Source organism: Erythrolamprus reginae, chromosome 2 (genome assembly GCF_031021105.1).
Source record: "Erythrolamprus reginae isolate rEryReg1 chromosome 2, rEryReg1.hap1, whole genome shotgun sequence".
Classification (NCBI taxonomy): domain Eukaryota; kingdom Metazoa; phylum Chordata; class Lepidosauria; order Squamata; family Dipsadidae; genus Erythrolamprus; species Erythrolamprus reginae.
This window is the reverse complement of record NC_091951.1, coordinates 223,900,846-223,925,401: the sequence shown is the minus strand read 5'-3', so window position 1 is coordinate 223,925,401 and position 24,556 is coordinate 223,900,846. Positions and strand designations below refer to the sequence as shown.

The 24,556-nt window shown below is 43.3% G+C and overlaps 1 protein-coding gene across 1 annotated transcript; it reads right to left on the bottom strand.

Moving 5' to 3' along the window:
• PIANP (PILR alpha associated neural protein) lies at nucleotides 1–24,556 on the bottom strand. Its single transcript, XM_070736163.1, has 5 exons — nucleotides 24,493–24,556; nucleotides 15,636–16,207; nucleotides 15,273–15,354; nucleotides 5,004–5,231; nucleotides 1–1,266 (listed from the first exon to the last, which is right to left on the bottom strand). The coding sequence occupies exons 1-5, from the start codon at nucleotides 24,507–24,509 to the stop codon at nucleotides 1,245–1,247; spliced, it is 921 nt and encodes a 306-aa protein (XP_070592264.1). The 5' UTR covers nucleotides 24,510–24,556; the 3' UTR covers nucleotides 1–1,244.

The window sequence follows — 24,556 nt, the reverse complement described above, 5'->3', positions numbered from 1 at the left end:
TAAACAAACAATTTCCTCTTTTAATTCCTCAATAGCTAGTTTTCTGCCACAGAGGGAAGGGATATAATTCCACAATATTTTTTAAAGACCAAAAAAAAATAAAATCTAACAAACCCCTCCGAATGCATTTTTGTTCTGCTGTCGAAACAAAGGCTGCACCGCACCGGGTTGAAGAGAAGCTATTCAAAGGGCCAATAATAGCTTTTCACTTATCTTCCATTCATTCTCATTATGAAGCAATCAAGCATACCGCACCTGCAGCCAGGAAATATTTGATGGGAGGCACAAGACCCCATCAAAGCTTCAGTTATGGTTAGCCTGTCATCGCCAGACAGCATAGTCTTGCAATTGTTTCACTGAAATAGCCCATTGGCTTGTTTGTTTACGGCCGTGTTCTCCGATTATCTCTGGGCAGAGGTTTTTGTTCTGTATCAGCTAACTATAAACAAGCAGTGGTTTTCAGAGGAAAGCAGGTGGCCTGTAAATGGCATATTTGGATTAACCAGGTCCTAGGTTCAGTATGATACTTGAACGTAATTTAAAACAGATGAACCAGGGGCGGCAATTCTAGAGAAAAGGTTAATCTGAAAACCACTATAGGAAATTGAGTGTGGTATATGTTTGCTACTGACTCTTTGTATCTAGTCACCCTTCATCGTGCTTCCGTTTCCTATATAGTATGTTGATTCCCATAACCTAATAAGATCTGCATCATCTCCCCCCCACCCCACCCCACGTGATAGTAAGAACTGCCCTTTTGGAAGACCCATCAGATCACACGAAAGGGAAGAGAACAGAAGTCGGGAAGGAAGGGAATAATACACACAGCATCCTGCCTCTTGGTATCAAGCATGCTCACTAATAAATATCTGTATGCAACTGTTTGTGCCAAGATACAAGGGAGACATGTTAAAATGGTTACGATACTGGTAGCTTTCGTCCACTTGTTCCTCCCCTGGGCTTTGCTGGCATGACACTGCCCTAACCACCGTGCACCGTGGGGCTTTTGAAAGCCCAGCCTGGCAGGTTGCGCCTGAGCCCATCCTTGTTTCTGTCGGGTCCGCAGTGATGATGGAAGGACGTGACACAAAGGGATCCACAATAGCTCTTCTGTTGCACCAGAAGTGGCATTGCAGGAGGATGGGACTAAAGAAAGGGCTGCCGCTTCTGTGGGACTCCCTCGGAGATTCAGCATTTGAGCTCGTTACAAGGACACCAAGCCTTATTCCTGCTAGTGCATTCAGTCACAAGTTCACCAGTGGAATCCTGGGAGAGACAGAAGTGGAGTGGGAGAAAATTAGAGGCATAAATAAAAAAGTATTCCCAGTTCTTAGAGGGTAAGAATATAGTGGCTTTATCTGCTCTCTTGCAACGCTAGCATAGCCTGAATGAGATTATTCCTAAAACCTTCTTAGTTCTCTATAAAAAGGGGTAGCGTGTAAGTCATTGCACTATGCCAAAATGATCAATTTTAGGAAGGTTGACAGCATTTCCATCAAGTACTATATTTAAATACATTTACATTATCCACCATTCTGTTCATGCTTTCTCATCAGTGCATCCTACTGTCTCCCGTTTGTTGGAGGAAGCCCCTATAGATAGGGATCTTCAGATAGGATATAAAACTACCCATGCACTAGTGGGTTCTAAAACCTTTTACTACCAGTTCATGTGCGCGCTCACAGGCGATGTTTCTGCGCATGCACAGAAGCGTCCTGGGAAGGTGGGTGGAGACTTTCGTCGCTAGCGGTGGTTAGAACTGGGCCGAATCAGGATCAACCCACCACTATACTCATGAGATAAAGAGAGAGCCCCCTTGTGTAGAGGGAGCACAGTCCAGTCTACTCACGTTATTCCCATCTATTCCCAAAGAACCCAGCACACCATACATGGAATTAGGGTGGAGAAGCCTTCCCTTTGATGGCAGTAGCAAGGAATGGACTATACTGCTGAGAGGATTGAAGTCTGAGATACTAACTGAGATATTCTCTTCTGAGATATCAGAAGATATCCATTTATCAAAAATACTCGCTCATAATATGGATGCCCGACTTTAACTCATGATTCTACAGGTAGTCCTTGACTTATGATCACAATTGATCCAAACATTTCCATTGCAAAGCAAGATAATTGCAAAGTGATTCACCCCCACCCCATTTTATGACCTTTCTTGCCATGGCTGTTAGGTGAACATCACATTTTGACCATGTGGCTACAGGGATACTGCATAGTTGTGTGCAAAACAGTCACAAGTCACTTTTTTCACTTGTATTGTAACTTCAAACAAATGCTTGTAACTTAAGGTCTACCTGTATTATTGATTATTGCTGAATTAATTGTAATTTTTCGTGGATATCCAGATGCTGGTATATATTTACTATTTACTATACAGAACCAAGATCCCCATATAAGCTATCAAATGTACAGCATTACAGTATTAGTAGTGTTCACCTTCAGTAACTTAGAGGTCTAAGTAATTTTGTTATCACCTATTTGCACGATGGCAGTTAATCTATGATTTGGCTTTTAGAATCCAACCCATGATACAGAAACCAATGCATTCTATTTATGTACTATTATAAGGAGGGGGGGATGGGGTAGAAGGCGGGAGTTGGAAATGTAGTAAAGTAATGTAATTCTTGCTACATCTCTTGCCTTGCTTGGCACGTTGGATAGGAATAATGAAAAGCAGCAAGATTTATCTTCCATTATTTGTAAAAGGTCATAATTATTTTAAGGGGTGGTGGTTTGTTACTCCTTCTAGTAAAAGACCATTTTTAAAAGTTGTAACAGAAGACTACTGCTTTTCGTACAGTATATCAATAATGGTACTTGCAACTTCCAGCATCTTTTATTATTGCCAACTTGCATAAGGCTACTGGGAACTATAGTTCATCGGTCTCCAGGGACATGGCCTATCCCAAGCTTATTGCAGTGAGGCATTATTTCAGGAAAGAGAAGAAGAGGTCCACCATCCTGTGGGGCACTGTTGGATGATCTAAAAGGCTAAGTTAGGGGCAGAATCTCCATGAAGAAAATGTATAGGGCTGCTAAACCGTAACATAATCAATCAACTGCCTTTCAATTATTTTCCTTGAGGTTTCTGGAGTCTTTGTATTTCTATTTTTGGTTTATACCTACAGAACTTAAAGTTATACAAATACAAAAATAGAAAGTCAACCTTCCCTCTCCCCTAATTCTTGAAGGGATATTTGCTAATGTTTTATAACTAAAATGGAACTGGAACAAAGTGACAAAGCATAGTACATACAGATTAAACAACTGAAACTCTCAGTCTATAACTTGTCCTCTCTAGGGCATAGTTTTTCAACCTCAGGGTTCTGTGAGACACTAGAGGATGGGTGGGAAATCACTCAACCACAGCCAATTATCCATCAGGAGACTGTTGCCTTTTGAACAAGGTTTCTAGCGTTCCTTTTTCTAACTAACAGCTTTCACCACCTAAAAGAGTTTGAAAAATCCTGCTGTAGGGATATTACTGCTAGGTTTTTTTTCTTTATTACCTTCTGAGCATGTTTGTTTATTTATGTTTATGTTTATTTAGATTTGTATGCCGCCCCTCTCCGCAGACTCGGGGCGGCTCACAACAGAGTAACAAAAAACAATTTGCAACAAATCTAAATTTCTACTAGCATAAATTCTGCTACCACAGAGATGTCTGTGTAAATTTTTAAAAAATATTTAGTATCATGGAATGGAGGGGAAATTTGTACTAGTGATCACTTAATTTACCACTTGAAAAAAGGCATAGCATAGGTCAAACTGAACTTCTTCAAGGACCAGATCCGCATTGTAGCTCTCCTCCATGGGCCAGTATTTTCGCAGCCGGATTTGGCCTGAACGGGTTCCTAAAGCACTTTGTCAGCCAAAATGAGGTGCAGACAGGCTGTGTGCGGCCTCTCCATGCCCTGTTTTGGCCAGCAAAGTGCTTCAGGATGCTGTCCAGGCCAAAAACAGGCTGTGTGGGGACTTTGCGCAACCTCCTCCTGTGCCCCATTTTGGCTGCCAAAGCCACTGCAGGCCAGTCCTTTGCGATTTCCAATAATAATAATAATAATTATATTATATATTATTATATTATATATATAATAATTATATTATATATATAATATAATATATATATATCTTATATATATATAATTTTTATTATTATTATTAATAATATTATTATTAATAATAATAATAATAATAATAATAATAATAATAATTTATTCATTTATATGCCGCCCCTCTCCAAAGACTCGGGGCGGCTCACAACAACAATAATAACAATGTTACAATGGAAAACAAATCTAATATTAAAAGACAGTTAAAAACTCCATCATTTAAAAAACCATGCAATACACGCATACCATACATAAAATGTAAAAGCCTGGGGGAGGTGTCTCAGTTCACCCATGCCTGGCGTTACAGGTGGGTCTTAAGTAATTTGCGAAAGACAAGGAGGGTGGGCGCCAGATTTAAGAACCCCATGGGTCATATCCACCCTGCAGGCCTTGAGTTTGACACCCCTGGCATAGATGAAGGTGTACTGAAAAAGAGAACTGCATAACTTCCAAAGAAAAAACGTTGGGGAGGTGGGGGGGAGAACAAGAATAGATAAAAATGGTTATGTGCTTTGAATAGATTGAACAAAATGACCATATTCTCCATGGTAGTCTTTAAAACTCCATTATAAAATTGACAAATTTTTTACCAAGTTCACGCTCCATTTAGAAACTGTCCCTTTTCCATTGGTTTCTTCCAAACATTGTATCTGAGAAAACCTACAGATTATCAATATTAAGAGGAAACAAAACCAGCACCGAAATATAGAATATATTTTGACATGTGGCTTCGAATAGAGGTTCATTAGCCCTGCACACAAAATCAGCTGCTTCTGGATTTGTTTGGGGGGGGGGGGTTTGCTCTGATTTTCACTTGTTTTCCTTCTCTTCTTCAGCCAAAAGCAACATCCAATTATTGTCCATGCTGTTTCTTACCTGTTGAGCTGGAAGGCACTGGACTTCCCTAGACTCTCCAGCTTCTCCAAGCTTTCCAATACTTGTCCACTTTCCACCATCTCTGGAATAGGAACCTGCGAATCGCTGTAGGGCCCTAGGATGCTGACCGTGGCAGGTGACAGGTCTGTTAAAGGCTGCTGGCTCTCCTGCTGCTGCAATTCGCTTTGCTGGCTGGAATGGTGACGGCGCTTTTGATTCCGGTCCCAGCTAAGATAGGCGGAGAAGAGGGTTACGATTAAGGCAGCATCCAATAACTTCCAGGGGGTCGCTCATTGCTTAGTTTTTAAGAAAGGCATTTCATTATCTTCCTTTCACATGTTACATCTTTTGCAAGGACATTTTATTTTATTTTATTTATTTGATTGATTGATTTCTATGCTGCCCTTCTCCAGAGACTATGGGCAGCTTACAACATGTTAGAAATCTACATAAAAGCAGTATAATAAAAACCCTACAATTAAAACCAGATAAACAGATTGACCCATCACACATCCAACATTCATTCACAGGGCGGGGCAAGATGTCAAGTTTCAGTGGCCCCCAAGCTGGCCAGCAGAGATAGGGCTTCGAAGCTTTGTAGAAGCGTTCAAACTATTGTTTTGATTACTGGGAAAATAAAAAGGCCACTTGTATATAGGTGACAGAGAACCTGTCCTCTTCTTGAATGCATCAATACTCAAACATCTCAGAGTACAGTGATCCCTTGTTTATCACGGGCGTTCCCTTCCAGGACCACCCGCGATAAACAAAAATCCACGAAGTAGGATTTTTTTCTCTGCCCTCCACACATTGTCCCTCACATCAGTGTTCCCTCTAAATTTTTTTTGGGGTGGGCGGAAAAGTATAGTGTCTGAGCGGCACAGAAATAATAAATAAATAAATTAATTAATTAAAAACAAACAAACAAACAAATAAAAAACCCACCCTGTTTTGCCTCAGAGAATTTCAAAATAAAATACTGTACTGTGTGTCTATAACAGTGAGCTCATAATAGGGCAACTCTATCAATATCAAAATGCCACTTAAATAGTTGAGCTAGTTTCAAACTAGATTTTGATTTTCTTTCTCTCTTCCTTACTCCCATTCTTTTTCTTTCTCTTTTCCTTCCTCTCTTTTTTCTATCTGTTTCTCTCTCTTCCTCTTTCTCTCCTTCCCTCTCACTCTTTCCCTCTCGGCTTCTGGGCAGGTTTGGAAAACTCTGAGTTGATGATGATTTTTAAGTGAGCGATTGCTCACTGCTCAGCTTAGAGGGAACTATGCCTCACATGCCTGGTGTTTGTTTTTGTTTTTTTAATTTATTTGTTTATTTATTTAGTCCAATACACAATGAGAGTTTTAGTGGGTATATACTGTATACAGCCTTAAACAAAATAAAAACTTCATTATAATCAATATGTCAATCCTTTAATTATTATGATTTTAGAATTTTATATTTGGAAATCAGACTTAAACAAAACACTTCATAATCTTCATACCATTCCTTCTATAACCATGATTACACCAACCAATCAGATCACGGAAGCATAGTCACCCAATCTATTTGCTACATTCAAAGCAAATCTCCACCCCCACACTACATGCTAAGAAGGAATGTCAGTTGCTAATATTCATTTGCAAAAACACAGAGATTGGAACTCCAGCCTGATGATGGTAAATGTGATTTTACCGAAACGTCGCATAGACATGCAAAACATTACACAGGGCAAAACCCGAACTCAGAACAATCTACATATATATATATATATATATATATATATATATATATACACACACACACACACACACACACACACACACACACACAGAGTAAAATACATGATGAAGGTTATAGAGGAGATACTCATAGTAAAATATATCTATGAAAGAATAGAAGATAAATTATAGGAATAGAACATATCAATGAAAGAATAGGAGAAGAGATATAGGAATAGAAGAAGGTATAGGAAATATAGGAGAGCAATAGGACAGGGGACGGAAGGCACTCTAGTGCACTTGTACTCGCCCCTTACTGGCCTCTTAGGAATCTGGATAGGTCAACCGTAGATAATCCAAGGGTAAAGTGTTGGGGGATGACACTATGGAGTCTGGTAATGAGTTCCACTCTTCGACAACTCGGTTACTGAAGTCATATTTTTAACAGTCAAGTTTGGAGCAGTTAATATTAAGTTTAAATATGTTGTGCGCTCTTGTATTGTTGGGGTTGAAGCTGAAGTAGTTGCTGACAGGCAGGACGTTGCAGTATATGATGTGTTGTCGCACCTCTCCCCGGAGGACCCCCGGCACCAGGCGAACCAGCTTCCCATCCTGATCCTGAAGATACTGAGCTCCCACAGCGGTCATCTCCTGAGCCCGAAATACCTGCAGCTGTTCTCCTCCATGCGTGTCAGCCCTATCAAGGTCAGTGCCAAGTTCGAGTCTCCTTTTGCCTGCCTAGCTGACCCTTTTTTTTGCCTCTCGGACGCCTGCACTTCCAACTCCTTGCCCGGCTGCTTCCCGGGGGCGCAGTGCCTCCGGAGCCCCATCTGGCTCTCCTTCTTCCCCACCTTATTTTGGGGATCTCTGCCCCCCCGCTGCCTTCAAGCCAAACTGATTTGGTTGGCCAGCCTGTTGATGGCAGGGACGGGGGTGAGTGGACAAAAGAAATATGCGTCGAGCAGCAGAATTAAACCATGGCTCAAGGTTCAAAGTTGGAGAAGAAGGAGCCGAAGAGCTCAATGCGTCTTTCTTTCATTCCCTACCCCGTTGTCCCTGCCATCAACAGGCTGGCCAGCCAAATCAGTTTGGCTTGAAGGCAGCGGGGGGCAAAGATCCCCAAATTAAGGGTGGGGGGGAAGGAGAGCCAGATGGGGCTCCAGAAGCGCTGCGGCCCAGGGAAGCAGCCGGGCAAGGGGTTGGAAGTGCACGCGACCGAGAGGCCAAAAACTAAAAAGGCCCAGCTAGGCAGGCAAGAGGAGGCTCGGACTTGGCACTGACCTCGATGGGGCTGATAGGCATAGAGGAGAGTGGCTGCAGCTATTCCGGGCGCAGGAGGTGACCGCTGTGGGCGCTCAATATCTTGAGGATCCAAATGGGAAGCCGGTTCGCCTGACACCGGGGGTCCTCCGGGGAGAGGTCCGATAACACCGGGCATGTGAGGGACAATGTGTGGGGGGGGGAAGAGAAAAAAACCGTGATGCACCGAAGCCACAAACAGTGAACCGTGAAGTGGTGAGGGATCAGTGTAGTATTATTATTATTATTATTATTATTATTAATTAGATTTGTATGCCGCCCCTCTCCAAAGAATCGGGGCGGCTCACAACAGTAATAAAAACAATATGGTAGTGGAACAAATCTAATAGTAAAAAACATATAAAACCCTATCATTATTTAAAAAAACCAAACAGCACATTCATACCAAATATAAGTACAGTATAAAAAAGCCTGGGGGGAAGGTGTCTCAACTCCCCCATGCCTTGCGGTATAAGTGAGTCTTAAGTATTACAATACTGGCTGCTGTTAGTGGAAGTTTACTGGGCATCTAATAAACTGTCCCTATGAAAATGCAGACTATGAAATGGCATGTGTGTCAAGCTCAACAGAAAATGGCTATACAGGTAGTCCTCGACTTAACAACAGTTTGTTTAGTGACTGTTCAAAGTTACAATGGCACTGAAAAAAAATCATTTATGACTGTTTTTCACACTTACGACAGTTGTAGGATCTCCATGGTCACATGAATAAAATTTAGACTCTGGGCAATTGACTACTTTTTATGATTGTTGTAAGCACCCCAAGGTCAAGAGCCAGGGTGGTGCAGTGGTTAGAGTATGTTGTGGTTGGCTCTGGCCCAGCTCCTGCCCCAGGGAATGGGGAGGTGGATGCAGGGGAAAATTCAACATGACACAGACCTGTGTTATTGCTGACAGAAATAGTTCAGAGTTTAGTTGCCTCGGACAAAGAAGAAGGTGGGAGTGACTCGACAGAGGAGGGCTTGGCACACAGCCCAGGCAGTCAATCTCCCTTATCTTCCCTTGATTGAGATGATGACATTTTGGACCCACGCAAGCGCAGAATTATGCGTAGAAGAGACCAAGTAAGAACATATTACAGGAAATAAGGGAGGCCACCTGTGTTTGGGTGGGGCTCCAACAATTAGGGCTGCTGCTATAAATAGCAGCATGTGGGTTTGGCTGTTGTGGAAGAATATCTGATCGGAGTTCGTCAGGAATCCTGTGTTTCTGGACTTTGTTGCTTTTTCACGCCTTGGAAAACAAAGCAGAGCAACGTGTGTGTGTGTGTGTGTGTGTGTGTCTCACTTCGTTGGAAGAAGAAGGGGTGTGAAGTTTCTTCACAGCTGCTAGCTAAGTACTTAATGACTGCTTAAGGGAAATTGTACAGACTACCCGGTTGTTTTGGGAAGAGTGCTCTTTGCAATACAAAAAGAGTGCTTAGTTTATTTTGAATTTTGTGATAAAGAACATTGTTTTGAATTTTCAAACATATGTGTTTCTGAAATTTGTACCCTTGAATTTTCGGGAGGCTCCTATCAGAGAGCCCGGCAGAACAGAGCACAGGTACTGCAGGCTACTTCAGCTACCTGCTAGCTGTAGTTCCGCAGTTCAAATATCACCACCGGCTCAAGGTTGACTCAGCCTTCCATTCTTCCGAGGTGGGTAAAATGAGGACTCAGATTTTCAGGGGGCAATAGGCTGATTCTCTAAACCGCTTAGAGAGGGCTGTACAGTAAAAGCACTATGAAGCAGTATATCAATCTAAATGCTATTGTTATGTGATCACTTTTTGTGATCTTCTCACAAGCAAAGTCAATGGGGATTCATTCAACAACCCAGTTATTAACTTGACTGAAGTGATTTACTTAATAACTGTTGCAAGAAAAGTCATAAAATGGGGCAAAACCCATTTAGCTTCTGCAATTTCGGGTGGTGATAAGTTGAGGACTACCTGCATTCTAGATTCCTTTTACCCCTGACCACAATTTGGTATATAGCAATTAAAGGAGTTTGTCTGTTTCTTTATAATATATCTATTGTTTAAAAATATTTTTCATTAAAGCTCAAGCATTTGAGAGAGCTTTACCTGGGTTTTATTTTTTAATTCTTGTTTTTTGTTAATCTTGTTAGTTTTATTTATATATTTGATTTGAAAGTAATGAATTTCACCAACAGCAGCAATTTACAAGCATAGCAATTTAGAACATGGAAACAATGGTTCCTGCTTTTCTTTTAGGTTTGATGGACAAACCAATTAAAAAACAGTTGCGGCACTATATGTTGACTGCTGCGAGGCCTGTATATGCTGAGCATTGGAAATAAAAGACGAGGCCGACTTTTGAAGAGTAAATTTTCAAACTGACTGAATTAGCAGAGATGGCAAAATTAAGTGCCTTGATTAGAGACAATAGATTACACAACTTTGTCAGAGATTGGAAAGAATTTGTGGATTTTCTATATGTTAAATACAATAACAGATGGTTAACAGAGAGATTTGAAGACTGACTATATGTTTGGGGTAACCCGTTGACTAGTTATTTTTTAATATCTAGATTGTATTGGTCAATTTAATTATTAGGTTAAATAGATTTCCACAATGGGGAAATTTATGTATTTAATATAGCATTTTGTTAAATATATTTGGGAAAGTATATAATTATTTGTAGAGCTATTACATAAAAGGAGAAGAACATATTTTTTATGGATGTATCTTTCAGTATTTAACTGGGATTGGTTGTTCAATGTTAGATGTAATTGATTTTTGGGGGGGGGCTTTTCTTTTTAGGGGTTATCTTTTTTGTACATAAGATCCGGTTTTTGTTATTAGTGTTTGGTTATTAGTGTTGTCAATCTTTTTTCCCGTTTTTCTGTTCTGTATTTTATCTTTGTTAATTAAACAACAATAAATGTTAGCTTAAAGTAATAAAATGGATGCGTTTATCATAAAGGTAACAATGTTTCCCAAATTCATTTGGGAGGCTAAGATTTTTTGTTGTTGTTGTTTTAACACTGTACAACAAAAGTATATGAGTATTTCTAAAACTCTCTCAGGCTACATCCTTAATGACAACAGTAACAGTAATATAGTTGAGATTGCTTCTTTCTCTGTAGAAAGTACATTATTATTTCATGGACCTCTTAATTATTTATTCTTCTCTCTCATCTGGAAATTGTGTGGTTCACCACTTTACACCACTATCCTCCAACTCGCCTCTCTTATTTCATAAGGATAGTAACTTGTATATTTCCTGCAATCAGAGAAAGATTAAAATATGCACAGCCAAGTGTCTTTGTATGTAAAAATCCCTATAGAGAGCTTCTCTTTGTCTACCTCAATTTTAGATTGCTGCTTGTGTTTAAGCCTCACAAAATCTATGATTTTACCTTAAACTGAAGGTAATTTCCTGATCAACTTCAGGACTGAATGGGGAATTGAACCTGGATTTCCTCTTTCTTCTTAGTCTAATTCTTAAACCACTATATTAACCTTGGCAAATATCATATCTTGCAGACATGCATGGATCTACCTACCTGCCTACCTATGAAACAGATTAGGAGGGCACCCCTTTACCCCCAACATTTCTCCCTTAGACTATCCACGATTGACCTCTCCAGGTTCCTAAGAGGTCAGTAAGGGGTGTACATAAGTGCACTAGCCTGCCTTTCGTCCCCTGTCCAATTGTCTCTCCTTATATATCATATATCTTTTCTTCCTTTCATATATCTTCAACTCTACTTTTATATCTTTTCTTTATATATAATACTTCATGTCTATCCTCTTCAATATGTATTGTGTATTGGACAAAATAAATAAATAAATAAATAAATAAATCTTAGAGATTGCTGCCATTGAAAAAAAAGGTGAGATGGATCCCTAAAACAACCTGGTTACTCTATTGCAGGGGTCCCCAAATGCTGGCTGCAGAATTCTGGGAGTTGAAGTCCACAAGTCTTAAAGTTGCCAAGTTTGGAGATTCTGCTCTATTGTCAGAATCCCAGAAAACATTACTTTTATCCGAGCCTACAAATCAATAATAATAATAATTTAATAATTTATTAGATTTGTATGCCACCCCTCTCCGCAGAGTTCTGTCAGCAAGAACGTATGCTCAGAATTACTTTAACGTCAAATCTTTATGCTATAATTGTAAAATAAGCTTTCACTCATTTCTTAATGACTAAATTGCTTCATATTTGCATCTCTGTTACAGAAAAAAGTCAACTTCTACTCAACCCATGATCCAAACCCGCAACCAACATCAGGCAGACCCACAGCCACTGAATAAACCTTTCCATCTGTAGACACAAATCCTTTGTTTTCATTTCTATGCATCAGGCAAAAGCTGTCAATATCTCAGCAGCATTTTCTTGAGACTTTCAATCCTTGAGGCTACTGTATTGCCTGAAGGAATGCCTCCACCGGTATCATTTGACACAGATGATCATTAACACAATTGTCAAAGCTTCGAGATCATGTTTGCTTCCACACATTGCCTAATGTAGCTAAGGCTGCCAATTTTAATTCTGATTTCAAGAGTGCTGGGCCCAGAATTAGTGCTAGAAATGCAGGTGGTGGATTTTAACAGGCGCTGAGCTAGCAACAAAAAGGTTTTTGTTGCTTCCCTGGGAACTGCTGCTGACTGATACTCTGCGTTGTGTTGACACTTGCGTTCTGGTGCAGGATAAGGAAGAAGGCAAGGAACTGAGACAAAAGAATTACCCCCTTAGCTAGCCAGCCTGCCCACCCACCCATCTGCCTACTTGAGCTTTATGAGCTTGGACAAAGCTAGTCGCTAAGGAGGAAGATCACCCATGTAACCTCAATCCTCAGTCCTGGGGCTGAGCTCCACAACTTTATATGCTTGTTTCGATTACAAGGTGTGAAGAGACTGCTTTTGATTCCTGTGGGTTAGCAGCCCAAACATTCAGGAAAAAAACAGGCCTGCTCTTTTCTTTTCAACTCCATTTGGTTCACAAAGCTCTATATGGTTTAAATACTCTTCTAGTACATAAGTGCACTAGTGCGCCTTTCGTCCCCTGTCCAATTGTCTTTCCTTTCTTTCATCTATCATATATATTCTCTTCCTTTCATATATCCTAATTACCACATGTCTTTTTTTCTTCCTATGTATTTGTGTATTGGACAAATGAATAAATGAATAAATGAATGAATGAATGAATAAATGAATAAAAAAATAAAAAAATAAATAAAAATAGTAGTGGATGGATTAAGTATTGTGCCAGTGTTTCCCAACCTTGGCAACTTGAAGATAACTGGACTTCAATTCCCAGAATTCCCCAGCCAGCGAATGCTGGCTGGGGAATTCTGGGAGTTGAAGTCCAGATATCTTCAAGTTGCCAAGGTTGGGAAACATTGGACTGTAGGTGACAGCAAATTCTCCTTTCCTCCCTGTCTCCTAAGGGGGAGGATGAAAGAAGAATCAATGTTGTTTCTTATACACACTAGATCAGACGTGGGCAGTCCATGATTTACCACACATGTACAGCTTTAAAAGCATATTTTTGGAACCCCCCAGATGCATATACAATTGCACACTGAAAATCAGCAGAGAACTGAAGCAGGTTTTCCACAATTTTTTCTGGCAGGGAACTGAAATGTTAGGATTTAGAATATATAGTCAATCAAACTGCAAAAATAATACACCAAACGTACTCCAGAAAGAAAGAAAAGAAAAATCCTGATGTTGCCTATTTAGAAACATTTTGTTTCTCTTGGTACCCGAAATAAAAGATAGAGCTTCCAGCCGTGAAACATTTTATGTTGTACCACAATAAACATTGCCTGCCTGTTCTACAAAGGGAAGATAACAGGTTTGAAGCAAAACTTTTAAAGCTACCTCTTCAAATAGTTATTTAGTTTTTTGAAACAAGGAATGGTAAAATATAAAATCACTGAAAGAAAAAAAACAACAACCCTCTATCGTGGGGCTTGAGTTATGGCAACTGAATAAAAGACTCCATTAATCCATTACATGGTGATTGCCTTGGAAGTACTTGGATGGCATCTGATATGAGCACAGACCAAATATTTAAAGTATAAATTCATCTGCAGCATCAATCCAATTCTCTCTTGGTTTTACAACTGTATGGCAGATCCATCCAAGAGAAACCCAGTTCAATTTGTAGTCTTGTGTGTCTCCATTATATTAGTGAGCTGCTTATTTTTTACATTATAAATACATAACAAAAAAACTATATTTTTTTTTCAACCAAAGCAGCCCGTTTTGCATATAATATTAAACCATATGGATAGATTTGCACATCTCACTAAGCCAAAAACAGAAAAATCTCAACATTATGATCTAATGTTGCATGTAAACTAGCTATAGCTTTTGAAAAGCGAACAAAAGCTACATGAAACTGAATTAAATATTTGGTTCATTTAACTTATATTCTTTATGCAGACTGGCGGGGCCTCTCCAGAGTTTTAGCCATGCGTGTTCATGCACATACCAAATCACATTTTGCCCTCTGAATCTGGATCACTGCTCAGCCTTATTATGAACACAGGCATTGCCTTCACCCTAAGCTGAACATTGTAGGACACAGGAGGTTATTTTCATTATGTCGAATGAGATTGAATTCCCTTCTTAACTAAGGAAAGAAGCTAATCATTCATTACAACATAGCATATAATAACAAAGCCATTTTATCATTTATTATATACCGTACTTCCTATCAAGCAAAATATTTAAAATGGATCTATTAGGGTTTTATTCTATACTTTGAAACTATACTGCATATAGATCTGATCCAAATATTGAGCAGAGAATCAGCTTATTTGTACAAAACTGAAAAAAGAAAATGGAAAGCATCCATTGCTTTAAAGTTGCTGAGTTTGACCTTTAAATCTTCTCCATCCTAAACGCCACTCACAGTGGTAAAGGGCGAAGCATTAAAGTAACTACTAACAATTCCTTTAGTTTGACAGGGCAGTGACCTGCCATTTGCAGCCTTAGGCATATTATGGGCTTCATAATATACAAAATGCTTCCTGCTGGACAGCATTAACTTTATTCATATTCAAGCCTAACTGCTTGTGAGATAATTAGGGCAACAAAATACACTTCCAAGGCAAATGAATGGATAATTGAAAAAATGACCTCCAAGGCATTGGAATTCATTATCTGCAATTATAGCCCATTCCCAGGGCCATTGTCACATCCCACAATACTACTTTTTATTTCAGCAGAGGTCTAGATCCACTCTTTACACCTGTGTAGAATCTACTTACCAGAATTTGAGTATTATTCCCATGGCAACAAGGATGATAATGACAGAGATTGTAATGGTGACGTAAAGTTGGGGGTCCACACCTGGAACAGAGAAAAGTTGGGGAGTCAGGAAAAAAAAAGTGGGGCTAATTTTATGAGAAGAAGCACTAAATTTTAATCTCCTTTTAGGAAGGTCACCTATTTCCTAGATTGATTTTTGTACGTCTGTAAACAAAGAGGCAAAAACCTAGCAGCCACAGAAGGCAGTTTTTGCAACGACAAAAATAGCCCCTGCCTAATTTTGGCTTGTTTCTGAAGCCCTTAGTTACACAGAATCATCAAAGCAGTTTCTAAAGGAGTAAGGGAAAGCAACTGGTGGTTACCTTCTCCCCGAGGTCCAAAGAGGAAGGGTGGTAGAGTGGCTGGGGTCTGACGCAGGTTGAGCCCTTCATTGTGTAACAGTGAGTGGGAATTGGGTTGTGCTGTTGCCATTCCATTGGATGAAACAAAGGCATAATCCAAAAGTGGAAAGCCTGGATTGGCAGAGCTGGCCTCCCCTCCCTCATCAACTGAGACCGTGGGACCCCAAACAATGGCCCAGGGGTACTGAGACGAGGAAGGGCCATCCTCAAAGCCAGATGGGGTAGCAGGCCGGATCCCTTGGGCTTGACGCCTCAGCCGTATGGCATGGCGTTGGCCAGCCCCTTTGGAAACCATAGAGCGCAGCCGCAGTGAGGTAGAGTGGAATCCTGTTTTCTCCGTGGGCAGGTTCTTATCCCAGATGCAGAAAGATCTGGATGCTGTGGGGCTCCGGTAGCTGCACAATGGCCGGGCTGCCAGAAGACCACGGGTCCGAAGAGACCAGGCGCTGTGCAACGGAACTGCTGAGGCGAGGAGGAGGAGCAGCCAGAAGTGCAGCAAATGGAAGCGGGAGACCAGAGGGAACCTCCTATGGCTGTTGAGAAGAAAGAGAGATGTCCCTTATTCATTGGACCACTCCTTTTTCTGTGCTGCAAGATGGCTGCTGTTGCAGCTAGTGGGTTTGTTCAGTTTTTTTCTTTCTTTTTTATTTTATTATAAACATACATAAACAAAATATTATAAAGACATTGAACGATATGTAGCAGTCCTTTTTCTTACTTTCTGTAGCAATATTTCTATATTATCATCATTTAATATATCTTTTTTTCGGGGGGGATATATATTTTATTTTTCTCCACTTAATATTTCTAATACTATATACATTTTATTTTACATAGGTCTTACATCGGTATCTCTTTTATTCCTATATTCAACCGATCCTTTTTTCCTTTCTTACCCTGTTAGTTTACAATTTAATTGGTTGCCTTTATTTTATTTTTTGTTTTTCCCGACTTTCTAACCAAAGGACCGTTGTACCTACCTGAACGGTCTTCTCGCTGCACTGGAAGGAGAGTCCAACATGGGTAGTTAACCAATCTTATTGGTAGAGACTGAGTTAATTATTTACATATTAATTAGGTACCGCCCCCTTGTATCCCCCATGAGCTCAGTTTTAAAAACGAAGACAATGTAAGAGGATAACCAATTTTTATTGTCAACTGTTCAACCAAAACAATGTCTGCCCAACTCCGGCGTCCCTGAACTTAAACAGTGCCGGGTGGGTTTGGACTCTCCTTCCAGTGCAGCGAGAAGACCGTTCAGGTAGGTACAACGGTCCTTCTCCACTGCAGCTGGAAGGAGAGTCCAACATGGGATATGCCAAAGATTAAGGCCCATGGGAGGGAGAAGGTCTTGTCAGGGACGTCGTGGAGGCACAAACTCGTTGCAAAACACGCCTTCCAAACGCTGCGTCCGCTGAAGCAAACGAGTCCAACTTATAATGTTTAACAAAGGTGGAAGGAGCCGCCCAGGTCGCGGCCTTGCAGATGTCCTCTATAGAGGCTTGCGTGGCCCAGGCAGCCGATGTGGCCGCGCTACGTGTTGAATGACCCGTCAGTCCTGATGGTGGGGTCTGGTCCCTAGCCTTGTAAGCTTCCATGATACAATCCTTGAGCCATCGGCTAATAGATTTAAAAGACAGGCCTAGACCCATCCTATGTGGCGAGAATGATATGAACAACTGTTCAGATTTCCTGAATGTTTCCGTACGTCTGATGTAGATTTTCAGAGCTCGCCTGACGTCAATTTTGTGCCATCGCAATTCAGATGGATGATTTCCATGAGTACAAAAGTCCGGAAGTATTAATTCCTGTTTCCTATGAAATGTAGAATTCACCTTTGGTATAAAGGTGGGGTCCAATCTTAGCACAACTCTGTCTGGATAAAACATACAGAGGTCCGATCTGACAGATAATGCCGCTATTTCTGACACTCTGCGTGCCGACGTGATTGCGACCAGAAAGGCCGTTTTAATAGATAGTAGTCGTAGGGGAATGGACCTCAAGGGTTCAAAAGGTGGTTTTGTCAATGCTTTGAGTACCAGCGTAAGGTCCCATGACGGAAACCTCCGTACTGGTGGGCTGTGCTTGTTTGTAGCTCCTCGTAAAAAATCCCTCACCCACGGGTGGAAGGCCAAGGAGCGTGTCTCTGGAACTTGTATCATAGTGGCCAGGGCTGCCACCTGTCTTTTTAGGGTGTTAGGGGCTAACCCCCGTTCTATCCCCTGTTGCAGAAATTCCAACACCGGAATTACCGATGTCTCCGTCGGGTTCAGATGACGTTGGTCACAAAACTTACAAAATGCTTGCCAGGTTGCCTGGTAGATTCTTGACGTCGACGGACGTCGTGCTGCCTGTATTGTATCAATGACCTTCTCTGGTAACATCTGTTGCCTCAGCCTGCTCCTTTCAAGTGCCACACGGTTAGATGTAGCCACTGGGGATCCGGGTGTTGCAGGTTCCCTTGACTGAGGGCGATGATCCGGTCCGGAATCCTCCACGGTGGTGACACCGATAGTGCCACAAGGTCGGAGAACCATGGACGTCGAGGCCAGTGAGGTGCCACCAATAGCACCTCCGCTCTCTCTGCCAGGATTTTCTCCACCACCCTGGGAATGAGACTGGTGGGAGGAAAGGCATAAAGTAGACCGGGTGGCCAAGGGGAGAGGAGGGCGTTGGTCCCTTCCGCCCTTGGATCCGGAAAACGTGTGTAGAACCTTGGCAGATGAGCATTCTGCTGACTGGCAAACAGATCCACCGAGGGAATGCCGAATCTTTGAGTCATCCTCTGAAAGATGGCGGGGTCCAAGCTCCATTCCGATGGATCTAGAATGGTCCTGCTCAGCCAGTCCGCCTGAGTATTGCTGATGCCGGCGATATGTTCGGCCGTCAATGAGGCCAGGTGAATCTCGGCCCAATCGAAGAGATGGTTGGCCTCCTCCATGAGGCGCTGTGACCTCGTGCCCCCCTGATGATTTAGATGGGCCCTGGTTGCAACATTGTCTGTCAGGACCCGCACGTGTCTGTCCTGCACCAGCGGGGTAAACGCTTGGAGGGCCAAAAACACCGCTCTCAATTCGAGGAAATTGATGTTGACTGGCTCCAAGTCCTTGTCTGACCAGAGGCCCTGGGCCATGTGATGTCCGATGTGCGCGCCCCATCCTAAAAGGCTGGCGTCTGTCGTGAGGGTTACTGGGTTTTGGAGCCGAAAGGGGGAGCCCTTGCTTAAGGCTGGCGATGTCCACCATCGCAAGGACTCTCGGACTGCCCGTGGAACACGAACCTTTTTGTTGCAGTGGCTCCTCCTGGTTCTTTGAGCTGGGAGCAAGAACCACTGTAGATCCCGGATGTGATGTCTTGCCCAGGGAACGATGCCTATGGCTGACACCAATGTCCCCAGGATTTTGGATAACAACGCCAGGGGAACTCTCCTGTTGTGCTGAATGCTGGAGATCAGTTGCCGTATGGTGTGTTGTCTTTCCGGAGACAGAGATACCGTGTTTGATAAGGTATCTATGACTGCTCCGAGATGAAGTAATCTGGTGGTGGGAGACAGGTGACTTTTCTCCGTATTGATCGTGAAACCGTGAGATTCCAGTGTCTGCACTGTCCTGTCTAAGTCGTTCCTGGCTCCCGATGGTGACCTGGACAAAACGATTATGTCGTCCAGGTAGGCCATCAGCCGGACTGATCTCTGGCGCAGATCTGCCGTCAAAATGTCTAACAGTTTGGTGAAGGTTCGAGGGGCCGAGGAGAGGCCGAACGGCATGGCCCTGTACTGAAAATGCTCCCCCTCGGTGCAAAAGCGGAGGAACCGCCGATGACTTGGATGTATGGGTACGTGGAGGTACGCTTCCTTGAGGTCTATTGATGTTAATAGATCGTGGGAACGTATGGAAGCTATAATTGTCTGTAAGGAGTGCATTCGAAACCTCCTGTATTTTATGAACACATTCAATTGTTTCAAGTTTAATATGAGCCGGCAGCCTCCTGAGGCCTTGGGTACTATAAAGATCACTGAGTAGAACCCCTTGCCCTCTTCCTGTTGGGGTACCGGCTCTATAGCGTGGATGTCCAATAAATGCTTTATCTCCTCTCGGAGCTGTAGTCTCTTTTGTGAGTCCCGTATCACGGGACAATGAAGGAAGCGGGATGGTGGAGGCTGGACAAACTCCAGTCGCAGCCCTTGTGAAACGGTGGCTAAGGCCCATTTGTCGGATGACGTGTGTAGCCAGGAGGGACTGTAATGTTGAAGTTTCCCTCCTATCGGCATCCCGGCTGAGTCACTTGGAGCGACGAAAACCTCTCTGGTTACCTCCCCGAAATGGCCGTCTCGATTGTTGGTAACCTCGGGGTCTGTCCTGGAATGACCCCCGATCGGATCGAAAGGATGACTGATTGTATTGGCCATATTGGCCTGGCGTAAAGGATCTTTGAGCCTGACCCGTTCCTGAGGTGGCTTCCCAGCGAGGGTTCTGGCGCCTTGTGTATGGGGCAGACCTGCGGTCCTGTCTCCTATTTGCCCTGGGGAGCACCTTCTTCTTGTCTCTGTCCTCAATGAGGACCTTCTCCAAGATCTCCCCGAACAGCATAGACCCCTGGAACGGGCTTGAGGCCAGCCGCCATTTAGACTTCAAGTCTGCTGGCCAATTTCGCAGCCAGAGAAGGCGTCGTGACGACATAGTCGTTGCCATGCTCCTAGCCGAGAACTTCGCCGCATGGAGGGTAGCGTCTGCTGAGAATTCCGCTGTCGCTCGCAGCTTGCTCAGATCCTGCCTGAGGCGTCCGTCCTCTGGCCCGAGCCTGGCTTGCATTTCTTGCAACCACATAATGGATGCCCTATTGATGAATGATGCCGCGGCAGCCGCTCTGAACCCCCAGCCCGACATCTGATGTGCCTTCCTCAGCAACATCTCCGCCTTCCTGTCCTCAGGCTTCAAGCTGTCGCCAGTTTCCGAAGGCACCAACGCACTGGAGACAAGTGTCACTACCGGTTGGTCAATTGGCGGGAACTCTAGGAGTTTTTCCACCTCCTCGTCGAAGGTGTAAAACTTCCTCTCAATGTTCGAAGGTCCCTGTGCAGCCGCTGGGTGTTGCCAAGGCCGCTTGACTCCCTCGACAAAGATGTGGGAAGCCGGGAAGTGCTCAGTCTCCGGCTGAGATTCCTTGAGAAGAGCCTCCGAGGTTTTTGTTGTGTCAGCAGGGTCAGTCGCCTTAGGCGTGCCTGCGAGGTTCATCACCTGCTTGGCCTTACAGAGCAAGGTTCTGAATAGAGCGGGCTTAAACAGGCCTACCGCTGGTGGCGGTTCCGGCACAGTCTCATCCTCTGACCAGTCATATTCTCTGTCACTCTCTTCAAACTGTGGTTCCTCCATCAGCGACCCCACGCCAGAAGGGGGCGGTACTGTCCAAGGATTTCTTTCTGGAACCTGTTGTGGGGGCCTAGCGCCTTGCTGCACCCCCGTAGCAATGCCCTGTGAGTAAACGTTGGCAATGATTTCCTGCAGGTCAGGCGTCATCTGTTGCCAGGAGCCCGATGGACCCCTTAAGCCAGCTGCCGTGGGGGTAAATGTAGCTGAAGGCCCCTGCAGGCTTCTGACCGAATGGCCTGCAGACCCCGGTCTGTTCCAGGAAGCACTAGGAGATGGCATGGCCTGAGATATTGGTATAAACTGTCTATCAGGCGACCAGTCCCCTGTTGGCATGCTCCCAGTGGCCCCCAAGGGAGATTGGGTGGTCAGTTGGTCAGGGGTCATGTGCTGCCGCTGGGTAAGGGGCAATCCAGAGGGAGAGGGCTGCAGGGCCGCTTCTAGTTTCTTTTCAAGGGCCTTAATACGCTTCTCCGCCTCCTTTAAAGAGGAGCTAGAAGATTGGGAGGCTTTTGTCTTATCCTTTGCCTTCCCTTTGCCCTTATCTTTGGTGGCGGGGGAACTGCTCTTGTCATTCCCGGCCTGTTCCTCCATTATTACTCACAGTTATGTTGGTAAACAGAAAATTTGGCTCCATGCCCTTCTGACTCAAACAAAAATGGCGTCTCGGCTTCCCAGCCTCTTGCGCCTGCGCACTGGAGCCTACTCGCCCCCTCTCGCGCTCTTGCCACCAGAATGCTGGCCATTCGCGCCTAATTGCGCTCCGCCCACGATCTTGTCCAAGATGGCGGCGCCCGTGCCGTTCCCGGTCTTTTCGGGCTCGCCGCTACCGCTCTGCCCCTGATGGCGGTCTACGCCAGGGTAGTCGCCCTGGCTCTCGCCTCCGCTGCCCACAATAGCCTGGTGGCCTCAGCGGTCTCGCTGCTGCAGCGGCTCCGTCGGCGGCTCTGGCGGCGGCTTTTTTTCTTTTTCGGCGGCGGCGGCTTCGGCGGCGGCTTCCCTCGCCGCCGAACAGCTGATCGCTCTTTCGGCGAGCCTCGCCGGATCTTCAGAGCGATATCAAGCCTCCCAGTGGGGGGGGGGCGGACCCCCCCACCTTCGGCTTGCAGCCTTAGTGTGGCCTCGGAGGCCAGGGACCCCAGGCTGGATGCTCCTCTGCGGGGTGTTCCCTCGGAGGGAATACAAAACCCCTGAGGAGTAACGTTGGGGGTGCTGCCCGCGGAGGGCAGGGACCCCGTAGCTCCTGTTCTACTGCTGTCAGCTCCATCTGAAAAACAAAGCAGAAAAATTAAACAGGTTACAACATTTTATTAATTATTTTCTTAATTACTAGCTCTAATTAGCTTAAGCTCAAACTCAGTAAGTCTCTACTCTTAGACTGAGTTTTTAAAACTGAGCTCATGGGGGATACAAGGGGGCTGTACCTAATTAATATGTAAATAATTAACTCAGTCTCTACCAATAAGATTGGTTAACTACCCATGTTGGACTCTCCTTCCAGCTGCAGTGGAGAAAGTAAAATTTATTCCAGCTTTGGTAGTATTCCGACTCATCTTTATCTTTTATTTCCATTGTTAAACTTGTCCCTTTCTGCACAGACCATAATTTTTTCTAATAATTCATCTTCAGTTGGTATGTTTTCACTTTTCCATTGTGCAAAAATTAATCTTGCTGCAGTAATTATGTGCAGAATTAAGTTTGATATCTTTCTTATCTTTCATGGGTTATTCCCAGTAGAAATAGTTCCTTTTCCACCTCAATTTTCTTTTCCAGTATCTCCTCTAACCTTTTTTGAACTCTGTTCCAGAATATTTTTGTTTTATTGCAAAGCCACCATATGTGGTAATAAGAACCATTCTCTTTCCTACATTTCCAACATTTAGGTGAATGTTTTTTTATCTATTTTGGCTAATTGTATTGGTGTTCTATGCCACCTATAGAGGTTTTGTTCAGTTTCTGATAGCTTCAGTTTCTGATAGCTTCACAGATAGCGTTCATGTGCCACCTCTATGTTGGTTGAGGCAGGCAGGATTCCCTTGAGTACCATTTCTTGGGGTTCAGGGGAAAGGGAGGGTCTTGCCTTCTCTTTCTGCTCAAGATCCCCATGGACAATTGGTGGGCCATTGTGTGACACAGAATGCTAGACTCGGTGGGCTTTGGCCTGATTCAGCATGGCTCTTCTTATGTTCTTATGTTCATGAGATAACTAGGAGAGGCCCCACATTAATAAATAGAGAAGCAGAGAATGTCTCTGAGTTTATTGCCTCAGACATGAATATGCCTTAGGCTCACCATGAAGGTGGAACAGAGCGTATTTCTCAACCAGAATTAAGTATCATTTTACCTCCTTCAATTAAGGCCATGCCTGGAAGGAGTTGCATGGTTAACAGTGAAAAGGAAAGATTTTGCTACCTTCTGGCTCAGATTCAATTAACCCTTCATTTCTTCTACAGAGATCCTCATTTCAACCTTTCTTAGAATTTCATGTCGTTTAACAGATTAAAACAGAGTTGGAAGGGACCTTAAAGGTCATCTAGTCCAACCCTCTGACTCTCAGCAGGTACTGCCCTCCGCACCCCAAGAAGTCTAGTGGCTGTATTTAGTTACCTGTGATATCATTGAGTATGATTTAAGGAGCATGGCTATATGCTCTTCCTTTCTGAATGGACCACCAGTTTGGTAAAGAAATCCTTATAGCCTGGATTATCAATACTAATCTTAAGACTCACTTATGTCGCCAGGCTTGGGGCGATTAGATCTTGGCCCCCAGGCTGATGAATGTTATGGATGGCCGAGGTCTGAATGAGTACGATTGGTTGGGGATTTTAGGTTAGTTATCTAATATAATTAATTGGATTTACCATTGTATTTTATTGTTTTTTTAATTATATGTTGTAAACTGCCCCGAGTTCTCTGAGGGGCAGCATATAAATCCAATAGATAAACCAACCAACAAACAAACAAACAAACCAAACAACCAGAATCTCCTCCTTTCAGTTTACTGGGAAACCTCTGCTTCATAAATTACAGGGCGAAAGAGGAAAGGGAGGAGCTTTACTTTGTGAAAATGCAACCTATTCAAGCACTGATTCCTAAGCCTCTTCATTCTTAGTCGAGCCACTTTTTCACTCATTTCTAGTGCCAACAAAATAGACTTTTTTATAGCACCTGAAGTTACTGGTGCTATGTGTTTAATATCCCATCTCTTTCTGATCCTGCAGCTGTTAGATTAGCATTTTTCAAAACCATCCCTTACATCAGGGGTCTCCAACCTTGGCAACTTTAAGACTTGTGGACTTCAACTCCCAGAATTCCTCAGCCAGCTTGCTGAGGGATTCTGGGAGTTGAAGTCCACAAGTCTTAAAATTGCCAAGGCTGGAGATTCCTGCCTTAGATGCAACTGTTGTCCTCTCATTGCTATCCTACATTCTAAAATAATATTTCGGACTTACCAGAAACTAGTTTCCATAGCTAGAGGCAACAGTTTTTCCACAGGTGTAAATGAGTCTCATATTC